Below are 26294 nucleotides of genomic sequence, written 5' to 3'. Positions count from 1 at the left end.
CTGTTTGTATGTAGAGTACTTGTAGAAAGTAATTAAGAATATCGCTAATTGGACCCTCACTGACTTGCCTGTCATCAAGACACGTTTCTTCTTCTGTGGTTTTTGGTCACATATCTTGTTTCAACTCTTGATTAAGCACACACACGATATCTAATTTGCAAGAACTGTTTGAATAACTTTGCCAGAAAAATGGTGTCCAGCCCAAAACTTTGAAAGAGTTGTAATTTGAGTCAGCGGCCGGCTTCATTCAGCACGGACCTCCTACCAGTTTGGAACAACAAAGTCACAACTGTTCTCCTGAGAAGAAAACAAGTACTCTCATATGAGGACGTGTCTCCACATCTAGGTAAATTGACTCATTCACACTTCGGGGCATTTAAAAAAAAGGTAAAATAACGAATTCACATTTATAGTTATTTTGCTAATTTAAGCTTTGTGACATTAATCAATCACATCTTACCACTTTGTTGAGTGAGCAAATGATCACATGGCCACAGAGAAGCAGCCACAGGTTCTGGAAAAGGGGGGCCTGGCTACACCAATCAATAGCACAAGTTCCTGTTAAATCTGTGCTCATCAGGTTAATGATTTGCTTGTTATCTCGTATACTTAGTACTTGAGCGTGGAGTTTGGAGTCTGCCCTCCCCTCCGATAAAACATAATAGAAGTAGCTTTGAATATCTTTGTTTCTTTTTTTTGCCACTTCACGCACGCACACACACGCAGGCACTTTTTTGTGTGCCCCTTCCATTCATTCGGGTCCAGAGCGAACACACGATGTTCACTGTTGCTGTGTTCTTGCTTTGTGCAGCCTCCTGTGTAGCAACATCTGCCGCTGGTGAGTACTCTGCTTAGTATAGCTGCTCGGTTTATAAAATGCCACTTGATCTGACATCTTTCTTGATATGATGGCACGTCACTCTATGTATGATCATTTGTCTCATTGTCAGTGGAGATAAAAATTTTGATGAAAAATACCATTGATTGGGTGCTCCTTGTTAATCTTGCTCAGCTGCCAATCACCTAGCGCTTTAGATTTGTTGTAATCGGCGCATGTTGATGATATCATACATGGACACGTCAACCCATCCTCATTTGTTACCAGACTCTTCTGACAAATAGGTCAAGAGAAACACACCCAGTTAAATGGCTGATTGAATCAGTGCGGCAATGGCAGAAAACTTTAGTTGTTGGAAATGAAAAATGTCAAACAAAATTGCACTGTTCTTTCTTGATAAGCAATGGCTTCAAAATGATCTTTGATTAAAAAAAACGTCTTGTTTCTTTTGCCTTATCCTAAATCATTCATTTTCTTAAATAAACCTAAAAAAATGTTGACATCTTACTCACTGTTATATTGAATATTTAGCGTTAATTTAATCAAGGCATTTATATATTTCAACAATATCTCAAATTGACTTGAGTTAAACCAAAAGCCTTAAAAGTTATAAAACAATGCCTTCTCTTATGGAGATCCACTTTATCCACAATTCAAGCTTATTGTGGAGGGAGGATGCACAGGAAGAAAAGTTCAAGATGTAAACATGTCAATTTGCTAGTTGGAGTTCTATGATGGGATGGTCACGCATTCATAAATATGTATTCAATGAACATACTGCTGCAGCATTGTATGTTCATGAGATGTGGCGGTTGTGTTTCTTCAGGTGCTGCTGTCGGACCACAGCTGAATAACAACCAGCTGTATAAATTCAACTACGGCACAGAGGTGCTTGTGGACAGGGCCCGGGGGTCAAAGGAGGGCAGTGCCGGTTACAAGATCTTCAGTGATGTGGATGTTCATCTGGTGTGGAGAGATCCGAGCAACAAGGACGAGCAGTTAATCCAACTCAAGGTGGCCTCTTTTCCTTTCATGTTAAAAAAATTAATAGAACACATTATTTCATTCCAGGTTTTCTGATGCATATATTTTAATATTACTACGAATGTAACCCGATTCCATCTATGAATGCTAGATCTCCAATGTGAGAGCTGATCCGGTTTCCCATCGATCTGAGAAGAAGAATGTACTCCATGGAACCACCATTGAAAGTCTTCTGGGCAAAACCAGACTGGCAGCCCTGACAAAGCCTTTCTTTTTGCATCTCAGAAATGGAAAGGTACTCTTAAAACATAAAACATCACTTTAGCATATAGGCAGCCATTATTCTGAGGTGATGGCCATTGTCAGTCATACATGAAGTTTGGATAAAGGAGAGCCAACGGTTTTCACCAGGGGAAGTTATAATGGGGATTTGAAGGGGCAGGAACGCACGCGCACACACACACACACACACACACACTACACACACACACACACACACACACACACCCTGTTTCAATGGTTTTGTGAGGTCCGGATAACTCCAAATAAGGAGTGAATACCACCGTTGCTGATAAGTTTAGAGAAGAACTAGTGTTACATTTGAACACTAAATGTCACCTCATTTCCCACTTCAACTTCTTTAAAAACAAAGAAATAAAAAGTGGACTTGAAACTGAAATAACAGCAGGAGTGAGGACTCTGAACGGGTACATTCAATGTCCTCACCCCTGTAGTGAATTTGGTTAAAATAGTTTTACTTTTTGTGGTATGAACTTTTTCCTCTCATTAACCACACACACACATACACATAAACACACAGTGAGTAAAAAGTGTGTATCCAAGTGAAATGAAAATACACACCAAAAAACCATTTTGGGTGAATTTGTGAGGAACTTTCTGAAACTTTAACCGATGCATATATAGACCCTCTAGAAGCCGTTAGAATGAAAAACTTGTGAGGACAAGCCAAAAGGTCCTCACTTGTCAAAAATGTCCTCACTACGTACGGTGTAAAATGTTAGTGGTCCTCACAAGACACTTGATACAAACACACACACAAAGTAGATGATCTATGGTAGTCCTATCGGATGGTGTGGTTGAATGCCAAATAAATGACACTGCCATGATATGTCATTTGTTTGGCTTGTTCAGGGAATACATAGCTGGAACACATACAATCATATGAATATGTTATTTTATACACAGTGGTTAATATAAATAAGAGTGCGATACTTTTGAAAATCGAGGTCATTATTTGTTTCTCTATGAACACATTCTATAAATGTTGGTATTGGTGTGTACCATTGTTGTCAACAGATTCTGAAAGGAAATGTAAGGTTTTCAAACCTGTTGGGTGCTGGTTATTTCTGCCTTGTGTTGTAAGCTAAATTGGCAGCCCCGACTACCGTGCAGGACGCTAACAAGCTAATCACGGCCTCTGTCTATTTGCACTTCATTCTAAAGGTAAATGTCATGTCTTATCATCCGGTAATACCCAAGTATGTATTTAATTAATGAAAGTACAGGTACTATCCAACTTACGACCGAGTTCCGTTCCGACCAAACGGTCGTGAGTCAAAATGGTCGTAAGTCGAAATCCATCCAGCGCGCCGGTTGCTACATTAATTCTACTTTCTGCTTTAGGTCAAAGCCTTTTATTCCTATTGGGCAGAGCCAGCCGTCATCAAAAACCTTAAACGAGGGGTGTCCAGTTTACTGCAACTGCAGCTCAAAACAGGAAAAGTTATTGAGGTGAAAGTTAGAACAAACAACATTGGGTGAGATGTACTTGTTATTAACTAACGTAAGTAATTTTAATGAACCAGAATGATGTGTCCGGAAGATGCACAGTTTCATACAAGGCGGAAAACAACCAAGTAACCAGGACAAAGTTGTTGGAGTCATGTACATCTGCAGAGACTGGATTCACCACACACAGCCAGGTTAATCGACAACCATGTCCCCAAGATGGCATTCTACGGATGTTTTAAGTCCCCTTTCACTTACCCCCCCTACTTGTTCCATCCTCCAGGTTTTGGGCGTGACTCGGAAATCTAGCTCCGTCACAGTGTTCACACTGGAAGATGGTTTCATCCGCTCGGCCGTGGCTGAAGAAAGACACTCGCTGAGTGTCAACGCCCACCGGTCTTCGGCTGCAAAAGTTGTGTCCAGGTAAAGCTTTTGATGCGAAAATTCATCGTCAGCATTGCACCAATGTGAAGACGCTAAAGTTGTTTTTTGTGGTATCGCAGGCAAAGCTTGACACTAGTGGGCACGGAAGCTGGACCCCTGGAGATCCCTGGAAAAGATGCGGCCGTGGTTGTCAAGTCCATTGACGCCAAGATAGCAGCTGTCGGCATCAAAGCGGAAAAGATCACCACGCAGTGCAAAACTTGTCCATCAGTGAGTGATTCTATTCTTTAACACACACAATAGCTGGATTTGTTCAAGTGCTAGATATTTAGTTGCTTCATATTTCATTGTTATTTATTTTAATGTGCTCATTCATTCACACTGCCTTGTCCATCTCAGCTCTTTGAACACTGGCAAGCTCTACAGAAGAAACTGGAGCCGGAAAGCTTGTCCAAGGCCACAGCTCCTCGCAGTTTCCTGGCGCTTATCCAGAGCATCAGGAAGGCAACCAAAAACGAGATCCTCCAAGTGTTGAAAAGCGCTAGCAAGACATCCATGTAAGTCGCCTTAACTTCTCTCCACCTTCCCTTTAGCTTTACTTACCCTCATTCATTCAAGTAGTCATTCGGTTTGACCCTCTTTTGTTCTTGCTGGCTTCTAATTGAAGTCCTCAAGTTGTGGATGTGGTCACTTCCGCCCAAACGACAGCATCATTGGATGCCATGCTGGAATTCCTCAACTTTACAGATGCCAAAGGTATGATTCTGCAGGAGAGGTTCGTTTATGCCTGCGGATTCGCTTCTCATCCTAACGAGAGGATGCTGCGGACGCTGCTGGTGAGAGTGTCTTTTGGAATAAAGCAAACGATGCAAACTAAAGTTTGCCGTGCTAATGCCGCTATTCTCGTACAGGATATTTCTAAAGGAAAGATTGGCAGCCCGGACATTAAGGAGTCAGTGGTGATTATTATGGGAGCGCTGGTCCATAAATTGTGTCAAAAAGGAGGATGTAACTTACCGGTGAGCTGCAGTCAAAAGTTTAAAGACTTCAAGCAGATAACTTGAGGCTGTTCAGAGCCTGTTTATGTTTACGATGTGATTCGGTGCTCTCTTCCAACTGATGATCTGCAAATTCCCAGACAGTCGTTGAAGTCAAAAAGATGATTCTGGAGGGACCAGACAGCACTCAGGAAGAGTCCGAGGTTCAGATGTTCCTCCTGGCTCTGAAAAACTCTTTGCTCCCCGAGGCTATTCCCGTCTTTACTAAATACACAGAGTCAGAAGTGGGCGCGTACAGTACCATCGCACTCACCAGCCTGCAGAGATATGACGTCACCCTCATGACTGATGAGGTAAATTCCCCACAAATTTTTTGGTCCCCGACTCTTCATACAAAAAGTCATTGCCACATGCCAACCTGTTTTAATTGCATATACAGGTAACATCCGACTTACGACCACCACCTCCAGACCCTATTTTTAATTCTACACCTGGTACCGCAACGCGCTAGCAGGCCGGGACCATGTATGACAATTTTGGCCAGCCAGCATCTCACTCTCGCACAGCAATCGACCGTGTGATGGCACCAGAGGGGAGGGAGTGTGCGAGTCATTTAGCCTCCGAGTCTCTATTCAACATTTTGAATGGATTTTGACTTACAACCGTTTGGTCGGAACGGAACTCGGTCGTAAGTCGGATGTTACCTGTACTATATATATATATATATATAACAAACAATACCTTAAACTACGGGAATTGTGTCACAGTTTGCGAGGTGGTGATGGTTGTGGATCCCAAATAAGCAGGCAGGAGGAAGCAGCAGGTTGTATTTGACCAATGGTACTGTCACGATCTGGTTGGCGACCAACGGGTGGCGCTGTCGGCCCCGCCTGCACCTGCACAGGTGTTGGTCGTTCCAATCAGTGGGAGTTAAAAGGACTCCCGGCACGACCATTCATTGTCGGGTCATTGTATGTGTTTGCTTCACCCTGTCAGGTTTGTTTCATCTTGGCAGATTTTTACTCATGGTTTTCTTTGATACTTTGTACCTTTCTGTTCGGATGACTGTGATGTTTTAGATTTTGTTCCTGCTGACTTTATTTTAATACAATTTGTCAAATACAACCTGCTGCTCCCTCCTGCCTGCTTATTTGGAATCCGCAACCTTCACCACCTTGCAAACCGTGACAAATTGTAACTAGCGGGTATATTGGTTGGTCATGTTGGTTGAGATTACCGCATATGTTTCTTTGTGATTTCAGGTAAAAAAAACAGTGAACCGAATTTATCACCAGAATCGACGCATTTACGAGAAAAACGTGCGAGCTGCCGCAGCCGATGTCATCCTGAGTAGCAATCCCTCGCACATGGAGATCAAGAATCTCCTGTTGTCCATCGGACACCTGCCGCATGAGATGAACAAGTACATGTTGTCTAAGATCCAGGACATCCTCCGTTTCCACATGCCCTCCAGGTGTGTTGTGGAGCGACACATTTGAGATTGAACGTTGCTCATAGCGAAAAAGGAATGCGGGCGAAATATATCATACTGTCATACTTTCTTTCAGCGAACGTCTAAGACAAGTTATGCGGGATATGATTTCACACAACTATGACCGATTTTCAAAATTCGGGTCTTCATCCGCATACTCAGGATTCATGGCACGTAAGTACATGTAGTTGATTTGATTATTATTTCATTTCTTTTATTGATGAAAAGGTTTTTTCAGCCGTCATCTGTACTTCTTTGAAGGTGTCGGACGTTTCGCTTCTTATCCAAGATGCTTCTTCAGCGAACTAAAGTCTTACTGGTAGTTTCGGCCCTATGTATATCAGAATCAGAATCATCTTTATTGCCAAGTATGTAGAACACACAAGGAATTTTTTTCCGGTAGAACACGCTGCAGTATCGTTGTCAAAAAACTGCGAAGTGGCACTATACAGTTCCATTTTGGCTACTGTTGAAAGAGTTGAAAGAGTTAATGACTTGGGGGAAGAAGCTGTTTAAAGAACCGAGGACATTGATTAATTTTATGATTAGAGCTGCTTCTGATTCACTCTGGCCATATAGTAGGTAAATTATTTTGTTCAAATAGAATATGGAGCAATTGACATGAAATATCATCAATAAGAAGGTAAAAACAAATATTCTGATATTCCTGCAAATTTAGTACTGAAATGACTGCCATCATTCACTTTCCATAGAATCTGTTGATGTCACCTCCACATACAGTTTGGACATTTTGTACTCCGGCTCTGGAATCTTAAGAAGAAGCAACATGAACATTTACGGTGCTAGTAAAGGAGCAATGCTACATGGACTTCAGGTTTGATTAGTTATCCAAAGCCATGTTTGACAATCCAAGTGATTGAATGGTTTACTTCATTTTTTTGGTCCAGGTTGCGATTGAGGCGCAGGGTTTGGAGTCACTCATTGCCGCCACAGCAGATGAAGGCGAAGGAGACTTGGAATCCTTCGCCGGGATGTCGGCTTTACTCTTTGATGTGCAGCTAAGACCTGTCACCTTCTTCAAGGGTTACAGTGACCTCATGTCCAAAATGTTCTCCATGAGTGGAGAACCCATGAATGTGGTGAAGGGTCTCATTCTGCTCACCGATCATTCTGAGGTAAGCGCCGAACTCATGTGGCCTAATTGGTGAATCAGTTCAATGGCAAAATGGTTATATGGAAGGGTTTGTTTCTCAAATGATGGCTCGATATGGATAGATGGATGGACGTACTTTTCATGCTTTTTTTGTGTGTAAAGTTGCCTGCCCGGCCATAAAGTTGCCTACCCCATTTTTCAAAAAAATGGAAACACAATAAGATGACCAATCGCAACAAAAAACCCATTGTTGCGAAGTATAAAGGATTTTTTAAATCAAGTAAGTACCTACCATAATTGCTCCCTTGCTTAATTTCTGGAAAATATCCCCTGCTGAAGATTTTGCTCCGTTGTCGTCGTTTGCCGTTTGTCGTCATGGTGCACAATGCAATGTTTGCGTTGCCTGCTCAAGGCCACGTTACCTCCTCTTGAAAGCGGCTTTCAAAACTCTCAAGTACATTTTTCAGTCACGGTATAGTCCAAAGCACGAAAGAGGCTTCTGATTGGCTGCCATGCCGAGTATGCAAATTGCCAAACGTTCATTTACCGTGACTGAAAAGTGTACTTGAAAGTTTTGAAAGCTTAAAAAGGTTTGATTTGAAAAGATATATTTTTTTCTTCTTGAAAAAGTTGTCTGCTACCTGAGCCAAGACGTTTTGAAAGTTGTACGCCCGACGTAAAAGTTGTACGCCCTGGGCCTCTAGGCAGATGTTATTTCAAACACTGATAATGCGCACATGTGTATAACGCGCACCCCTAATTTTCAATTAAAAATCAGTATAAAATTTTGTTTCACTTTTTCTCGGCTCGGTAACAGTATATCAATTAAAATATGAAGAACACTGAATGGAAACTCTGGATATTGGTAATTGTGCAAAATTGCAATGCTTAACTAACGTTTCAGTATGGGCGAGGAAATGAAATGAAGCATGCTAACGAAATGGTAATCAACAATCAAAAAAAAAGGAATGCAGGTCTTTCCGAGAATCGAAACTGAAGGGAGAAAATAGCCATGGAAATGCTGCCCCCTCCTGGAAGGGATAACGCATTAAATATATATGAGCATTTTTTTCCCCCAGGCCTCGTTTATAACGCGCACCCAAACTTTGAGTTATTTTGTAGGTAGAAAATTTTGCGCGTTATACTCGAATAAATATGGTACTTAGAGACGGACAGATAAATAGATTAATACGCACACATGTGCCGTAACATCTCGTGGCTGTGTGCTTTTGATATAAAGGCAAAAAAAAATCTATATTCTCTTTTTTCTCGCAGGTCATTCAACTACAGTCTGGTCTGAAGGCAAGTGCAGAGTTCCAAGGAGGGTTAGCCATCGACATCTCTGGCGGCATGGAGATCAGTTTGTGGTACAGGGAGTCCAAAACCAGCGTAAATAACAGGTTAAGTCCAGAAAATGTGCAATGAAATCAAAAGCCGAAGCGATGCCTTAACATGATGATAAAATACTGTAAATAGTTCGCAACCCCATATGCATAATCTTTGGTATGTTTGTTAACAACTGCATATACAAGTGTGATGAAACACCTCTGGAGCGCTCCGTGACGATTCCTAGAAAAATAACCTTTATGGTTGTTTCAGAAGTTCCAGCCGTGTCAGGGAGCCTCAAATAGACACGCGTTGATGTTAGTCATGTGAACTTTACACGCTCTATAAATGTTGTCTGATTCACTTGTTCCACTTCACATGTTGGAAGTCAACCAGTATTGTGCTTCACACCTATCTCGCTTCGAGGGTTCGCATGAAACGTGACGTCAGTCTCGTCTGAGTCACTATTCAAGACCATAATACACCACAGCGGGCGCAGCTAACTGATGTCTTTGTCAGGATTTGGCGCCGAATTGAAATTGAATTGCACTGGAGAATATCACGATATATTTGTTGCCAAAATGTATGGCTACTCATGATGCATGAAGCCACAACTGTGATTATCAATGGAAAATATCAAATAGTTTTGTGCACTGTCGGTGTGGATGCCTACCAAAAGCAAAGTGTTAATGAAGTTTGTCTTGGGGTAAGAGTTTCTGCTTTTCACTGTTCGAGCAAAAAAAAGTGGACTTGACCTGCGCGTGTTAGCAAATGGCAGAGGCAGGTGAATGGATCAACATAACTGTGCCTCTTTCACCCTGATAATAGACTGACGGCCTATCTATAGACGCAGAACAAACCGCACGCACGCATCTCTGCCAGGGCATGCCACCATGGCCAAAGTTACAGACTGGTGGAATCTTACATGCGTGCTCTTGCATGTATGTGTGAAGTTGCGTGGAAGGGGAGCAAGACACACACAAAAAGGAGGGGGAATGCATGCATCTCGCAGTCAGTCGTTTTGTTCCTACATCAATGGTGGTGTTCTGTTTCTGGTTCTGGTTCTGTTGTGTAACTTTGCTACATGCCGCTCGGCGTTGCAATGAAATCAAACACTGCTGAGCAAAAGAAGGATTGACTTGAGAGACAATCCTGAATGTGTGATCAGTCAAGAGAGTGGGTTGTAGTTCACGGCTTTAAAATAGTGACTTTGATCATTCAGATATTTGATATGAAAAGTGGACCACAATTATAATGGGATTTTTTTTTTTTTTTTTTTTTTTTCAAATTCCATCCAAAAATTTTCATTTCGTAAGCACGACGGCTTGAACTAAACAGGAAAAAACAAGATCTGTTTTCATCCATCTCAGGAGGGGACCAGTTGGCCTTGTACTCGTCCTTCCTATAAAAATGACATCTCTGTCCCCAAACTCTGGATCTCTCAACATCTGTAATATTGATTCTCTTCCCACCTTCAAAACCCACCTATTTAAAATCGCATTATCCGTATACTTTTATCTCTTGTTTTTATTAATAATTTTATCGTTGGTTTTATTTATTTCCATGTTTTGTGATTGTAAAATGTCCTGAAAGGCACTTGTAAATAAAATTGATTATATTGTTATTTCTGTGTACCGTAGGCTCTGTCGTACAGGAGTGGTACATCGATGAAAAGGTTTCTTCAGCCGTGATCTGTACTTTAAAAGTACAGATCACGGCTGAAGAAACCTTTATTATTGTTGTTATTATTATTATTATTATTATTGTTGTTATTGTTAGTATCATTATTGTTAGTATCATTATTATCATGATCATTATTACTATTAGTCATATAATTGTTAGATAATTGTTATATAATTGTTTTATTATTATTATTATTGTTATTATTATTAGTATCATTATCATTATTATCATGATCATTATTATTGTTATATAATTGTTTTTATTATTATTATTATTATTATTATTATTATTATTATTATTATATCTGTGCTGCTTCAGGTAACAATAACAATTGTTTCTGCTCACCTGTTTTCTGCGTTTGGTCATTTTACGTTCACAAGATGAGCCCTTTGGCACTGTGATACCATTTGCAGTCACCAGCAAAATGGCCATTCAAAACAGGTTGCCTTTTCTTGGATTGGATTGCATGTACCTTTATTTCTCTCGCAGTGAAGAAATTTACATTTCACAGCAGCAAAATTATGATAATCCACAACTGCGATAATAATCTGCATTATTTTCCCTCAGTAATTACTCAAAGCATTTTGATTTATGTTTACTTTATACCCCACGCAGTCATAAGCGTCAATGTGAGTCATGCAGATGATACAGCAAGTGAATGAATTTTCACAAAGTCTTCTTTTGTGTCACTTTGCAGGGGAGCGTTCGTGATTTCCGCTAATGTTACAGTCGACATGGACTTCATGAGTGCCGGTTTGGAGGTCACCTTTGAAACGGAAGCCTCCCTCAACTTCATCACCACTGTCCAGTTCTCCGAGTATCCTTTCGTGGTGTGCATGCAGATGGACAAAGCCACCTTTCCAATCAGGTACGAGAACATCCTTCATCAACTGAACTCCCGTGCCTCTGTAAATAAAAATCCAACATCCCCATTCTTTTTCCCTGCTTGTCAGCAATTATCTAAAGAAACACGAGAGCCTGTCATCAGGGAAAAGCGTGATGACGCGAAAGAGCAAGAAGGTGCTTATCCCCGGCTCGGAGTTCCCGCTCCACCAGGAAAACTCAAACATGTGCAAGAAGGTTTTTGACTCCAGTTGGTAGAGGTGAAACCACAAAATACTCAGGAGATAACTTCCATGTTTGGGGCATTTTATATTTCTCCTCTGTGAGGTTTTGGTGCATTTCTAGTATATGTCACATCACACCTAAGCATCATGCCGCGAAACACCCAAAGAGACAAATGTATCGAATGTGCTGTTGTTGTACAGTGGGACCTTGGTGTACGAACACCTTGGCTTACAAACGTTTTGGTTTACGAACGTAACATTTATGAAATTTTTACCTTGGCATACAAACTATTTTTCGGGATACACATGGAGCTGCCACCATGAGTGATGTGTCGTTCGTGAACGAGCCTGTTCCCCAAACAAGGTAATTTTTTTTTTTTTTTTTTTTTGGTCCTCTATTCCCCGCCCCCAGTCGTCGGTTAAAGCCACGTGATTGGTCAAGAACACAGCAGTGGGGGATGGGGCTACAGACAGAGTGAGGCCGTTCTTCAAAAAACTAAATGGCGTCTTCGGTTAAAGCCACGTGATTGGTCAGGAACCCAGCAGTGTGCGTGTGTGTGGGGTGGGTGGGGGGTTAAACATTAAAGAGACAGGCAGACAGCGTGAAAAAATACACACATGAAAAGGAAAGGACAGAGCTTGAAACAAAAAAAAACACAAGTGAAAAAAACAAGTAGAATGGTGAGAAAATGGATAGAAAACAGTGAAATTTGGACCCATTTCAACTTTGATAACCCGCACAAGTCATCAGTACACTCGAGTACGCTTGATGCAAAAAGCTATCAACCCAGCTAAACAGATCGCAATTGATACAATTATCACAGAGAAAGCACCTACAAGTGATCATTCCTCCAGATGGTGAAAGAAGAAGGTTATGTTCCTCAAGTGTTTAATGCTGAGGAAACCGGACACTCCATTCCATCAATCCATTAACGACCATCACAAAGGTAAATAAAATGACTTTATCGTACAGTACAGTTTATGTCTTTAATCATAATACTATATCACATTTATTATACATAAAAGAAGGTATATTTTGTGTAGTTTTAAGGCTTAGAAAATTAGAAAGTAGAAATTTATGTTTTCTGGGAACGGATTATTCTCATTTTAATGGTTTCCTATGGGAAATTAATTTTTGGGATACACACTTTTCGCCTTACACACTCTGTCTGGGAATCAATTAAGTTCGTAAGCCAAGGTCCCACTGTATTATTATTATTATTTTTTTTTGTTAGACAACTTATGCAATGTTTACATTTCTGTGGATATTTAAGTAATTTGACATTCTGTTTGCAAGTTCTTGTTTTTGTCTTGTTATGGCTTGATTTTCAAACTATATTTATGTTGGGCGCATAACAGTACAGTACAAAAAGGGATTGGAAATGTAATTTTTATATCAATCCCACCCAAAAATCTCATTTAAAAAAAAAACGTGTTTACTTGAAGCAGCTTCACATTTAAATAATAATATAGAATGTACCAGAGTAGTAATATGACATTCACCATTGTTTTGTTTTTTTACACGGTACTTACAGGATGTGGGGTAAAATAATAATAATAATAATAGAATCTACATTTGAAATAGTTTTGTGTATAATTGCAATGGAAAGCGTTAATGTATTGTTATCACTGTACTGACAATTTTGGCAATCACTTTATTTTAAATATAATTGGATGGAAATAAACATACACTGGCAACTCCCAGTCTGTTTACATATGTGTATATTTCGATCGGGAAAAAAATATATTCACCAATACTCTTAGTAACTAATTACAGAGAGTACAGTACCGACATGATGTTTGCGCATCCAGATAGGCCCACAAAAGCTTTTTTTTCCCACCAAAATGTATTCTATATTTGTTTTGAGGTGCTATTCTAACAGTGCCTGACATCAGAACTCCAATTGGCATCCGAAACCAAATCAACAACTGGGCCTTGTTGGAGATTCTTTGAAAAGCACAGAGAGCAGCTGGGGGCAAAGCAGTGTCTGCCAGTCTGGTTGTGACCATGGGAACCAAGTAAACACAGCCGCAAACGCTCAGGTTAAACTTAAGCCTCAGCCGGCTGAAGTTTCAGTGTCGCCGCAAAACTAAATTTGCATGCTGGCAATCCAGCAAATGTGCTCTTAAATCTGGTTGATTGCATTGAACATTCACTGTGACTTTATTATTATTATTATATTATTATTATTTTAATATTACTATTTTATTATTATTATTAGTAGTAGTAGTAGTGTATTAATAATAATAGTATTAATATTATTAATAGCATTAATAAATTTTAATTTGCATTCTGGCAATCCAGCAAATTATTCTCCCACTATATTAAATCTGGTTGACTTTATTATTATTATTATTAATTTTATTCTTACTATTTCTTTATTATTATTATTAATAATATTAATAGTATTAATAATTGTTTATTTGCATGCTGGAAATCATGCAAATTCTTCTCCCACTATATTAAATCTGGTTGACTTTATTATTATTATTATTATTATTATTTATTAATAATAATAATAGTATTATTAATAGTATTAATATTATGAATATTTTATTATTATTGTTTTATTATTATTAATAATAATAATAGTATTAATTTTTAATTTGCATGCTGGCAATCCAGCAAATTCTTCTTCTGCTATATTAAATTAGGTTGACTTTATTATTATTATTATTATCATTATTAATGTTATTATTAACATTATTATTATTAGTAGTAGTATTAGTAGTATCACAGTTTTTTTTTAAATCCTTTCAAACGTTCACTCATAAATGCAGATAATGAAACAAGCGTATAGATTTACTTTTTATTCAGATATAAAATCGATGATAATAATGCATGATGCATCCGTATTTATGTATTCATTTTGCTCTTGTATTTATGTTCATCTATTTCTTGTAACCACTACGTACTGCTTTCCACTTGTTGAAACCCGTCACACGATATATTCTGTGTTTTAGTAGGACAAAAATAATTTAAACGTTCTTTTCTGTGAGCAAAGGTTAAAAATGAACATCAGCGCTAAAACCCATTCAAATAACGCAAACACCGTCAAGAACCTTGTATTTGGAATTTATTCCGGAGGTATGTAGGCTTGTCCGCATCCATGACACTTTTTATATTCAAAGTCAAGCATAGGTGCACAGCACTTAATTTTCCTTTCAAAATGTCTTTCTGCTGTCATTCAGACCTTTTTATCCCTTGCACACGCCACACAGCTCACACGATGCAACAAAACAACACCATCGTATGATGATGTCATTACAATGCGCCAGATCTCATTTGCACTTCATTTCTAACCATCAAGACTTCCAATATCCTTTGCTTGCAAACAAGTTCACTTAAAGGACAACCGACATCACTTTTTGTTTCCTAACTGACATCAGAAAAACGTTTTGTAACATCTAAAATACCGAAAACACGCAGTATGATATTTTTAGTCAAATGCAAAACACCAATAAAAATGACTTAAAGTGTCTAAAACTACTTCAATTTGAAACCGGAAGTGGCCAGTTTCAGAAGGTCCCGCCCCCTTGTTCGTGGTGTCACGCCAAGACGTCTTGCCTCGCACGAGAATCAAAGCAATGGCTTCAGATTCGGAGAAGATGCTTTCTTGTTACACATCCAGTTATAAATATGATTCAAATAGTTCTGAAGAGGAAAGCATACATGTTTGCAAACGATTAAAGAATTTATTCTGTGCCATTTTGAGGCAACTGTGGGGGGGAAATGTAGCACCCAAAAAGAGGCAGAATATGGTGACCAAGCTCCTGTGAGAAATTAATCAGCCCGTTTCCACAGGCTGATAAATTCCTTACATGGAGCTTGGTCGCCCTCTTCTGGCGGCTTTTTGATGCAACACGAGATTTTCAGACCAAACAAGTACAGCAAAATACATTGACGTGATGGAAGGACTGCTACAATGTGTCCTTTTTTCAGTCAGGGGCGTTCCTTCAGTGACATCACGTGAGGACTCATCACCAACTCAAAAACAAGACTTCCGGAATATTCAGCGCGAGTCTTAAAAGGTAAAATATAGCTATATGCGGTGGAATCTTTGTAAAATACACTCAGTAGAAGTCATTTGAAGCCATTTCACAAATTATGGACACAACTTGTCCGGAGACGTCGGTTGTCCTTTAAATAATGCAATTCATGTGAATCCTTACACCCAAGTGCTTTGTTTGACCTTTCAGTGTATTTTATTCACGTCACTTAAACATTTTAGGGAAAAATACCCTCCTCCATTCAAAAATAGAATGTGCTTTCAATCTCTATGTACACAGTCATTGATCACGGTCAATATTGAATCGAGACAATCCAAGTGCATGAACTACATGAACATTCATTAATACAATTGATACAATAGGCAAAAAAAATGCACATTTACATGTAAGTATGATGACCTTTATGTTCATAACATAAATACAACAGGTTCAATGGCAAATTATGAATTTCAGGGTCTAAATGTCGAAAATTAAATAATCAAGAAACATCCGAGCTTCATTTGCACAACTCGGCATGAAAGCATACAGAGCAAATCATTTGGGATAACGCAATCATTTCACCCTAATCACATATATCTTTAAAAATGATTATCGAAATGCAATCAATCGGATATATTTGCACTAGCCCCAAATTACAGATTCTATGATTAAGAAGTCAAATGGACTGCGATTCACATATAGTACTAAACGTTTTGTGCGACATTGCACTTACAAATGCATCAGGTCAAATTGGGGTGAAAGTGCAAACTAGCTATTCTACTCTTGTCCTTCCTTCCAAATTATTACACACACACTCATAAAAACTAATGAAATAATCATTTAAATCTGGTTGTGGATCTAAACACAATAATGGCAAATAGACTGACCAGCAGATCCAAATACCTTTAATACAATGGGTTACTAAAACTACAATCTGGATGATTACGAGGGGTTATAATCCATAACAGATCATTGCATTGTCAAAATGTTTTATTATAGAAAAATGTCTCAATGAATTCTTCCTGAAATTTTAGACAGGTATCAATGTCAACCAATATGTTGGTAGAAACAATTTTGCCCACTTGTTTATGTAGCCTATGAATGGCAGCTGGGATAGTTTCCATCTTATTCTTTAAACAAAGCAATCATGTCAGAATTTACTACATAATTCTTGTGAGAACGCGAGCATGTGACATCGGCACGCTCGTATTAAACAGTGAAGTAACATGACTCCTCATTGTATACAGTACTTGCCGAATGATGATACACCCTGCACGTGTAGCGCAAATGCACACGTAAGCACACATGCATGCATTCGGCAGGCACACAGACTCAAACCCCATTACACTTAAAAGTGTGAAAATAATACAGACACAAGTCGTCATTCATTCATTCATTCATTCATTCATTCATTCATTCAATTTAAAGGACAACCGACGTCACTTTTTTGTTTCCTAACTGACATCATAAAAACGTTTTATAGCATCTAAAATACCTAAAACACGCAGTATGATATTTTTAGTCAAATGCCAACAATAAAAATGACTTAAAGTGTCTAAAAAGTACTTCAATTTAAAACCGGAAGTGGCTATTTTCAGAAGGTCCCGCCCCCAGTTCGTGACGTCATGCCAAGACGTTTTGCCTTGCTCGAGAATCAAAACAATGGCTTCAGATTCGGAGAATATGCTTTCTTGTTACTCGTCCAGTTATGAATATGATTCAAATAGTTCTGAAGAGGAAAGCATACATGTTTGCAATCGATTAAAGAATTTATTCTATGCCATTTTGAGGTATGTGGGGGCGGGAAATGTTGCACAAAAAGAGGCAGAAAATGGTGTCAAAGCTCCTGTAAGGAATTAATCAGCCCGTTTCCACAGGCTGATTAATTCCTTATATGGAGCTTTGTCGCCCTCTTCTGCCTCTTTTTTGGTGCGACACGAAGTTTTCAGACCAGCCCAGTACAGCTAAATACATTGACGTGATGGAAGGACTGCTACGTGTCCTTTTTTTTCGGTCAGGGGCGTTCCTTCAGTGACGTCACGTATGGACTCGTCACCAACTCGAAAACAAGACTGCCGGAATATTCAGCGCGAGTCTTAAAAGGTAAAATATAGCTATATGCGGTGGAATCTTTGTAAAATACGCTCAGTAGAAGTCATTTGAAGCCATTTTACAAATTATGGACACAACTTGTCCGGAGACGTCGGTTGTCCTTTAAGGTGCAAGCTTTCTTTTCTTTTCAAACACACCTCAAACAGTTCCATAAAATTCATTCAGTGCTACCGCCGTGCGGGTGTAAACAGCACCTTGGCAGTCGTGATGCAGAGGATCCATGTACTTCAAGTAGAACATGGTCTTAAAATTTGTAAACAATTACAGTGATACATCAGCTTATGAACTTCCGTGTGTGTAAGGCGCAAAGTGTGCCTTCCAAACATTAATTTCCCATAGGAAACCATTAAAAATGAGAATAATCCGTTTCCAGGTCCCCATAAAACATAATTTTCTACTAAATAAGCCTTAAAACTACATAACATATACCTAATTTTATGTAGAATAAATGTGCTATTGTATTGTAATTAAAGAAATACACTGTCGTTTTATTTACCTTTGTGATGGTCATTGATGTAGTTGCCTGTTGATGATATCCGAGTGAAGTTGCAGTGCTTTCTTGGCGAAAATACCCTCACACTCTCTCCAAAAACAACAGAAGTTTTTCAACCTCTTCTATTGCGTGAGAGTTAGGCAGCGCTTAGACAATGCAGAAACACCCTTAGCCACACGTCGCAATGGTTGACTTAGCATACCTGGACGCTAAGTGACACAAACGCACTCGTTTGTGTTTTTCGATGATCTCCTTCTTCTGCTCGACCGTAATTTTTGTGACCTCTTCGTCTTAAAACTAGCCTGTGGTGGGGTCTTTTATCGGTCCCAAAAAAGCAAAAGTATCCACTCCATAACAAACCACGTCTTCACTGAGTGAAACCAAAGAAAGTGGGTGTGGAAAAGTAGTCCGGCAGCCACAGTGGCGCTATTCAGCCATGTGGTTTGGTGCCAAGATTATATTCTCGCGAATTTAATGTTCGTAAAGTGAAAAGTTTGTTAGCTAAAGCGTTCGTAAGACGAAGTACCACTGTATTTATAGCCGATGCAACCTGCTGGTGTTCAACAACACAACAATCATGTGACACGATGCAAAAAAAAAATTGAATAGAATAATATGAATCATCTAAATCCACATCTAACTGACTTTGCTCCAAACAAATGGTCCCTGTCCTTAATACCGTGTATGACTTACTCCTTCTTTATTTCTTTTGACCGAGCAACATCTTCCCTTAAGCTGATAAAGCAACGTCCATTGTGATTCAGTGTTTTTACCTCACAAAGTGCTGCCATGCAAAAAGGCTAAACTCATGTAGACTTTGGTGAGAGGACGTCTTGAAGAACAGAATGCTGCCTGTGGTTGAATCAAGGCAGATTCCTCCATCGAGATATCTGAAAATGAAAAATAAGAAACTGTGTTGATGAACAAAGATCTTCAGAGGCACGCAATGGTATATATGGTGTTGATTTAAAATGGAGACTTCGCCTATTTGTCCCAAGTGTCATATTCGAGTGTATAGTACACATCAATCTGCTCCGGGGATTCAAAACACAGCTGAGGTGGTTTATGTAAGAGTAAAGGGAGTACACTGCTCTCCACCTCCATCCACCCGTTTTGGATTGGGCAGAGGAGGAGGGGGCTATAAAAAGTTGACCCCGTCCCAGCCCGGCGAACTTGCTTCCGCGGCGGCGTCACAAGTAGCGAGCAACAGCATCTGATCTCTCCCAGCAGCTGTCCTCTCCCTGCATCAGCACAACAAATATTTTACGTCGACCTGACCTTTTCGTCCTGCTTCACTATCCCAGTCATGCCTCCGCCCGCCACCCCAGCTCCTTCCTACACACACATTCACTCAGTGACACACACGGCATTAGCTAAACACACCGTTTTACTTCACACCACCGCTAAAGCCCACGCTGAGCCCTTGGCTGCCACACAACTGACAAGAATCTCACAAGCTCACGTAGTTGTATTCTTATTCTGACACCTCGGTTGACAATAGACTGGAACGGATTACTTTTTTTTTTAATGATCTTACTGATGGACTGCATACAGTATCGGCTGTGGTTTTTATATTGAAAGTTTTTGAAAGTATTCACATTGCCACTCTCAACCAGTAAATAGTCAGATGCATTTAGTGTAATTACTTCAGAATTACATAACTATTTTCACAAACCTTTTTTATAGCATAAAAGAAGAAGAAAAAGAAAAAACGATGCCTTTTTTTCAGCTTTTCCCTTGAAGGACAACCGACGTCACTTTTTTGTTTCCTAACTGACATCAGAAAAACGTTTTATAGCATCTAAAATACCCAAAACACGCAGTATGATATTTTTAGTCAAATGCAAAACACCAATAAAAATGACTTAAAGTGTCCAAAATGTGCAAAAAAATTGAGCTGCGAATTGGGCATTTTCAGAAAGTCCCGCCCCCAGTTCGTGATGTCACGCCAAGACGTCTTGCATTGCTCGAGAATCAAAACAATGGCTTCAGATTCAGAGAATATGCTTTCTTGTTACTCATCCAGTTACTCATATGATTCAAATAGTTCTGAAGAGGAAAGCATACATGTTTGCAATCGATTAAAGAATTTATTCCGTGCCATTTTAAGGTAATAGGGGGGTGGAATGTAGCACTAAAAAAGAGGCAGAAAATGGCGACAAAGTTCCGTGTAAGGAATTAATCAGCCCGTTTCCACAGGCTGATTGATTCCTTAAACTGAGCTTTGTCGCCCTCTTCTGCCTCTTTTTGGTGCAACACAAAGTTTTCAGACCAAACAAGTACAGCAAAATGCATTGACGTGATGGAAGGACTGCTACAATGTGTCCTTTTTTCGGTCAGGGGCGTTCCTTCAGTGACGTATCGTGAGGACTCGTCACCAACTCAAAAACAAGACTTCCTGAATATTCAGCACAAGTCTTAAAACGTAAAATATAGCTATATGCGGTGGAATCTTTGTAAAATACGCTCAGTAGACGTCATTTGAAGCCATTTTACAAATTATGGACACAACTTGTCCAGAGACGTCGGTTGTCCTTTAATGAAGTTTTTGGAAGCCATTTTACATACAAACAAGAGCTGTTGTTCACAAACGGTATTAAATGAAATGTATTATTATTATTATTATTTTATTTATTAATTTATTTATTTGAGTATACAGTATATTTATGTATTTGTTTTCCAACCTCCAGGTAGCGTATGCTATTGAGGCTGCCGTTTTGCAGGTAAAATGATGTCCCATTGATGAATGTGACTGTTTGGGGGTAGGGGGGTGCCAACTTACATGTGTCATGAAGTGTCTTCTTGGTCATCGGTGCTCCACCACAAAGCTCATCGTTGTTCCGTCAAAGGAAGGCGGGGCGATGATTCTTGGACCTTGTTGCGTTGTGATGCTGATAATGGACTTCCTATCCGAACTGGCGGAGGGCTTCACCTGTCCGGGCGCTGCCTCGGCTGTGGCGCTGTAGTAGGGGCTTTCTGCCGACGGAGCGTTGACTTCCTCTTCTTGTTTAGCGTTTGTGGCGTGTTTCAACTTTTCTCTGTCTGCAGAGTGACCTAGCAAAGGCGGCAACGAGGCTTGAGTTTGCAGAGCGGGCGAGGGGATGAATCCCGGGTAAATCATATAGGTGGGTGCGAATGCTCTGGGGCTCAGGGCCAAGGAGGGCAGCGAAAGGGGCACGGGGGTGACGGGAGCGATGGGCGGCACGGGTGAATGTGGCACGTCCACGTACTGGCCTGTCTCCGGGTCAAACAGTCGCTTGGTACTGGCCTGTATGGGCGTGTCCACGAGGTAATAATGTCCCGTGGTGGGGTCGAGGAGCATTTTGCGCTGCGTTTGAAGACCCGTCTCTCCGCCCGAAGGTGGAGGCGACAGAGTGGCAAAAGGGGATGAGAAACATAACACTTGCTGCGTCTGCGGGCCTGCGACAGGCTGGCGGTAGACAGACGAAGCCGGCTGCTCAGCCATGAATAATCTTTTCTGCTCGGGTGTCTTGACGTCAACTTGTTGGCCGATGCTTGGCTTCATCTCTGTGTAAGCTGTTTCCTTGTTGGCCACTTTGATCTCATTGGAGTACGCCAGGCCCGGCATGGTCAAATAGTTCTCCGAGTCGCTTTGTGCGACGCTGGGATTAGCGGGACTGATTTGGACCGCTCTCTGTTCCACCTGCGCGTGTCTCGTGGGTTCTATTTTGACAGAGAAAGGTGCGGTTGGCGTATTGGAGCTTTGCGTCGATTTGAAAGCCGTTCTGGGTGCAAGCGAACTGGTGCTGACGTGCCCCTTACTACTCTTGCCGAGATGAAGGACGCTTTTGTTGCTGAAGGTTTTACGTTGGGCGGATTCGTCATAGCGAGGAAGCCGTATAACGTTCAGCGCGCCATCTTCAGGCGCTAGCATTGTTTGGACTTGCGCTCCTCGCTCCTCACGAGTGATGAGCGACAGCACGTGGCTGCCGGTGATTGACTGCTGAGGCTGAGCTTTGCGTTTCCATTCGTTTCGGTCAAAAACGTAAAGCTGCTCCATGGTTTTGACGGCGGCTTTGAGTTTCTCCAATGCAGCTTGTTTGGGAATTCGAGGCTCGAAACGTTTGTCAGCCACCTCTCCTGCAAACTTCTCCTGCCTTTGTTTCAATAGTTTTTCAGCTTCCGACTGGTCATGATTTGGTGTCTTTGTTCCAGCAAACGGCGCCTTGCCGGTGGCACTCTGGGGCGGCACATCTGCTTCTGTTTCTTTTGGGGATTTGTTTGTTTTTACAGAGTGGCATTTAATGACAATGGGAGAAGGCGACGCTTGTTTGACTGGTTCCCTTTGGGCCTTCTCTTCAAGTTTTTCGGCGAGTTCAAGCGTACCTTTGCTGTCACTATTATCCAACGCAAAAAAGCGATATGAACTTTTCACCAGTTTACGCACATCACGGACCCGGTAAATCGGCGTTTGGAACTTGCCTTTGTTGTCTCTGACGTCTCGAACTGTAAAATTTGGAATCTTATTCGAAGCAGACAAAATATGACATTTGGCATCACCTCCTCCACGAAATGTCTTGACGGAACTAATTTTCGGGGTTAACAGACTGGCAATATTCAGGGTCCCTCCTTTATTTTCCCTCACACTTCTCAGGCATATTTTGATCTCAGGTGTCTTTCCGCCTTTGTCCTTTGCTTCTTCGGTCGCTGTATTTGCTGTCTCAAGCACCGCCTCGCATTCTGAGCGTTCCTTCTCTTTGGAGAATCGCTGGCAGCTCGGCATGAAAAGAAGCTTTGTGAGCATGTTGCTCCTGTCCGATTCCTCCTTCTCTTGCTTCACGGCTGCGATGAACTCAGCCTCCTTCACGGCTTCGTCGTCCTTCCAGGAATCAAAGGCGCTGCTTTGACTGTGAGTGAGTCCCGTTTTAGGCTCCTTTTTCCCTGAATCTGCTGCGATGTCTGTGCTTCGCCGTTGTCCTGCAGGCTCGCATGAACTCGCTCTGCTGTCCTCCATAGCTTGGTCATCTCCAGAATGGGTGTAACCAGAGCCCGATTCGGAGCTTTGCCTATGGAAGCCCCTCCGGTCCTTCGCTCCATCCAGAAGAGGAGGGGAGTGCACGGGGTATGCGTCTGAGATCTCACCTCTCTCCATCTTACGCTCCTGCTCAAACTGCATCTTTTTGGAGATGACATTTTGAAGCAAACTCGATGCAAAGATGGCCCTCGTATGTGACTTGTCTGAGCCATCTGCTTGGTGGTAGTGCATTTCACAGCCTGACCTGGCTAACATGGCCCCGCGAACCTCCCCGCACCTGCTCTTTGTACTTTTGGGTCGCCTGCTAACCGCTTGTTCGTCTGAATTGCATTGGACGTTCAACGTGACCGCTCGCTGTTCTTTTATCTGCGCACCTTTGCACAAAGATGCTTCCTGATGAAAAGTTAGTTGGTTATTAGACTGCGGGATTCTTTCACTTTCCACTTTTTGATTCATTTTCAACGTGGCGCTGGAGGTCTTGTGCGCAATGACGCTGCGCCCTGCCCCCCGCGAGATGTGTCCATAATTCCAGTCCATGTAAGCGGACCACTTGTTTAGACCGTATTCCGACATGGACGATTCGCTTGACGTGCTTAAATTAATGGTATCAAAGTAAGGACACGCCAAGCTTCGAAATGACCTGGCGGTTAAATTACGCACCTCTTTATCGGCGTCATCCAGCTCACTGATGGAGCTGGAGGCACCACTGGAATATTCGTTTATGTCCTTCCGTCTTAATTTGGATGCAAGGTGCTGACGGCCAGGAGCGGGGATGAAATACTTGGCTCTGTTATCTCCCAAAAGTCCAGCTCTCACGAAAGAAAAGTGGCTCCCGTCTTCAAGGCGCTTAACGCCCTCATGCAGAACGCCGACCGGCTCCTCTCCGGAGGTTTTAACGACTGATACGTGTATTTTGTCCCCGACGATGCGATCTTTGCACACGCTTTCATCCGAGCTGGCGCCTTTGTCCGAATCGCCAAGATCGCTGTCGTCCTGCTCTGTGCTCACACCGAGTTTGGCAAGTTGTCCCCTGCCTTCCAATATCAGAGTCCCGGTTGGAGTGTCGTCGCTTTCAAACGAGGCGTAATCCACGAAGGAGTACACTAAATTGTCGTCCTCAAAGTCCCAACTGGCACCACGGCCGAGGTCGTAATCGACGTCGTGGTCGAGTTCGGTCAGCTGAATTTCATGCGTGGTGATATAGTGAGACTCGTCCTTTGGCGTGTCCGCGCCGCTGTGGTCGGACAGAACCGCGCTGGCAGCGTCGTCCGACTCGCTTCGGCTGTTGAGGTACATCATGTCCGTGTACTGGAGCTCGTCCCCCTCGCTGCAGTCGCTTGGGTCCGCTTCCTCCAGCAGCTGCGACTCATCCCCGGATTCCTCCTCGGAGAAAAGTTCAACTCGTGATTTCAAAGCAGATCCACTCGGGTCAACGTCGCCATCCGTGTCCACGGAGTCTACGGAAGCCGGTCCACCCGACCCGTGTTTCGAACCGTCACTTTTGACAGACAGCTGGCTCCCCTCGCCGGTGAACGTTACTTTCACGGTCTTGGCCCCTTCCGGTCTCATGTCTAAATCCACGTAGTTGGACTCGCGTTTTGTCTCCAAATGTCCCCCGGTGTCCTTCGCCTTGCCTCCTGGGAGCAGCGTCCTGTGAGGTCCGGGGTCATCTCTGTAAGTGAGAGTTTCCTCCGCTGCTTCCATGAGGTCTGCGATGTTGACCCGACACAGGACGGAAAACTCTGCCGGCTGCCAGGACGTGGGCACTGAGAGCCACTGGTGAGGGGGAGACGATGGGGAGGGGAAAAGGGGGTGGTGGCGGAGAGAGGGTGGGTCCCTAACGGGGGAGGACCACTATCATATCACGGTTGGCGGCAACTTTTCCCTCAAGAGTATTTGTTTGTTGTTGCTGTCTTTATTATGTTGTTAGTTGCATGTGACCTTCTAAACTGTACATTCAAGACCATTGAGAGATGAACAGCTCCCTCATCATTTCTTTTCATAATACAGACACTTTTAAAGCAACGATATATGCATGGATGACAAGAAACTAGGCCTATAAATTTCTGTAAATGGAAAAGGAGAAGAGAGTTAGGGTGGCCAAGTACAGTGATACCTCGGTTTACGAACCCCTTGGCTTACGAACTTTTCGGTTTACGATTCGTTAAATGTATGAAAATTTTACCTTGGCATATGAACTATTTTTCTGGATACACACGGAGCGCCACAATGAGTGATGTGTTCTCATATGTTCTCCTCACAACAAAATGGCAGCCGACTTTTTTGTCCTCTATTCCCCGCCCCCAGTCTTCGGTTAAAGCCACGTGATTGGTCAAGAACGCAGCAGTGAGGAGGGTGGCGGGGTTTAAACATTAAAGAGACAGGCAGACGACAGAGAGAGAATGAGAAAATGCATAGAAAACGATGAAATTTGGACTCGTTTCAACTTTGATAGTTAAAAGGCAGAGCGTAGACTGCAAGGTTAAAATATCCCATCAATCAGGCTCCACAAATAACCCGCACAAGCCATCTGTGCGGGTTATATGCAACCGCTTCATGTTTGCTTTCAACATTTAGCTCGTAGCAGACATACACATTTCACCATGGCGTCCGTGATCCACTGGTGAAAAGGACGCTTTGATCCTCTCTTTCATCTAGGACTGCTTCATGCGCCAAAGAGGGTGCAGAAAAGTGCATTTCACTGTTACAGTGCACACAAAAAAAATGTAAGAAGTTGACAACAGAAGTGAGGTCAGCTTGTGTAAAAGCTTTTAAAACCAGATTCAAAGCAATGTCTTTATTCCAGCATAACTAACACGAAGGTGGTTTGAAGCATTTTTATAATCAGTTGCTTTCAAATGTTATTCTTGCACTGCATAATCTTTCAATAATTTGAGTACGAACATTTTTATTGCTTTGCTTCTAAATGTCTTTAATTATTTGGTTTGTAAGTGCTTTTAAATATTGTCGCTTAATTTTGTGAAGGGCGCTGAGTTACCCTGCATATAAAATGCACTGTATAAATACAGCTGCCTTGCCTTCCCTTGCCTATAAGGTTACAAGATTTG

General features: G+C 41.6%; 2 protein-coding genes across 3 annotated transcripts; one reads left to right on the top strand and one right to left on the bottom strand.

The window, feature by feature from the left end:
* The first annotated feature begins 646 nt into the window (after nt 1–646).
* On the top strand, nt 647–13339 carry mttp (microsomal triglyceride transfer protein). The gene is made up of 18 exons (XM_089005671.1): nt 647–838; nt 1665–1852; nt 1974–2117; nt 3467–3574; nt 3649–3765; nt 3855–3994; nt 4075–4225; nt 4355–4512; nt 4623–4791; nt 4867–4974; nt 5094–5306; nt 6216–6427; nt 6522–6619; nt 7159–7280; nt 7354–7581; nt 8835–8959; nt 11266–11436; nt 11522–13339. Exons 1-18 carry the CDS (start codon nt 778–780, stop codon nt 11667–11669), a joined length of 2661 nt encoding a protein of 886 aa, XP_088861797.1. The 5' UTR covers nt 647–777; the 3' UTR covers nt 11670–13339.
* Nucleotides 11367–24981, bottom strand: LOC148892937 (uncharacterized protein C4orf54-like). Of its 2 annotated transcripts, XR_016116160.1 has the most exons (3): nt 21013–24981; nt 19004–19120; nt 11367–11474 (listed from the first exon to the last, which is right to left on the bottom strand). XR_016116160.1 is itself a non-coding variant. In XM_089005670.1 (2 exons), exon 1 carries the CDS (start codon nt 24928–24930, stop codon nt 21037–21039), a length of 3894 nt encoding a protein of 1297 aa, XP_088861796.1. In that variant the 5' UTR covers nt 24931–24981; the 3' UTR covers nt 14696–19120; nt 21013–21036. The 2 variants fall into 2 exon arrangements, 1 of the variants encoding a protein (XP_088861796.1); XM_089005670.1 differs by lacking the exon at nt 11367–11474 and having other exon boundaries at nt 14696–19120.
* Between the last annotated feature and the right edge of the window lie 1313 nt (nt 24982–26294).

Source organism: Hippocampus bargibanti, linkage group LG10, assembly GCF_051943395.1.
Source record: "Hippocampus bargibanti isolate YZ-2025 linkage group LG10, ASM5194339v1, whole genome shotgun sequence".
In the NCBI taxonomy this organism is placed as follows: domain Eukaryota; kingdom Metazoa; phylum Chordata; class Actinopteri; order Syngnathiformes; family Syngnathidae; genus Hippocampus; species Hippocampus bargibanti.
The sequence above is the reverse complement of the archived record's forward strand: the minus strand, read 5'-3'. Positions and strand labels throughout refer to the sequence as shown.

Bases quoted from the DNA above. Each gene is read 5' to 3' on its own strand.
- mttp (XM_089005671.1), top strand. From the start codon at position 778: ATGTTCACTGTTGCTGTGTTCTTGCTTTGTGCAGCCTCCTGTGTAGCA. The intron at 4,226-4,354 runs GTGAGTGATTCT...TGTCCATCTCAG, and splicing joins AGTGCAAAACTTGTCCATCA to CTCTTTGAACACTGGCAAGC. The intron at 5,307-6,215 runs GTAAATTCCCCA...TTGTGATTTCAG, and splicing joins TCACCCTCATGACTGATGAG to GTAAAAAAAACAGTGAACCG.
- LOC148892937 (XM_089005670.1), bottom strand. From the start codon at position 24,930: ATGGAAGCAGCGGAGGAAACTCTCACTTACAGAGATGACCCCGGACCT.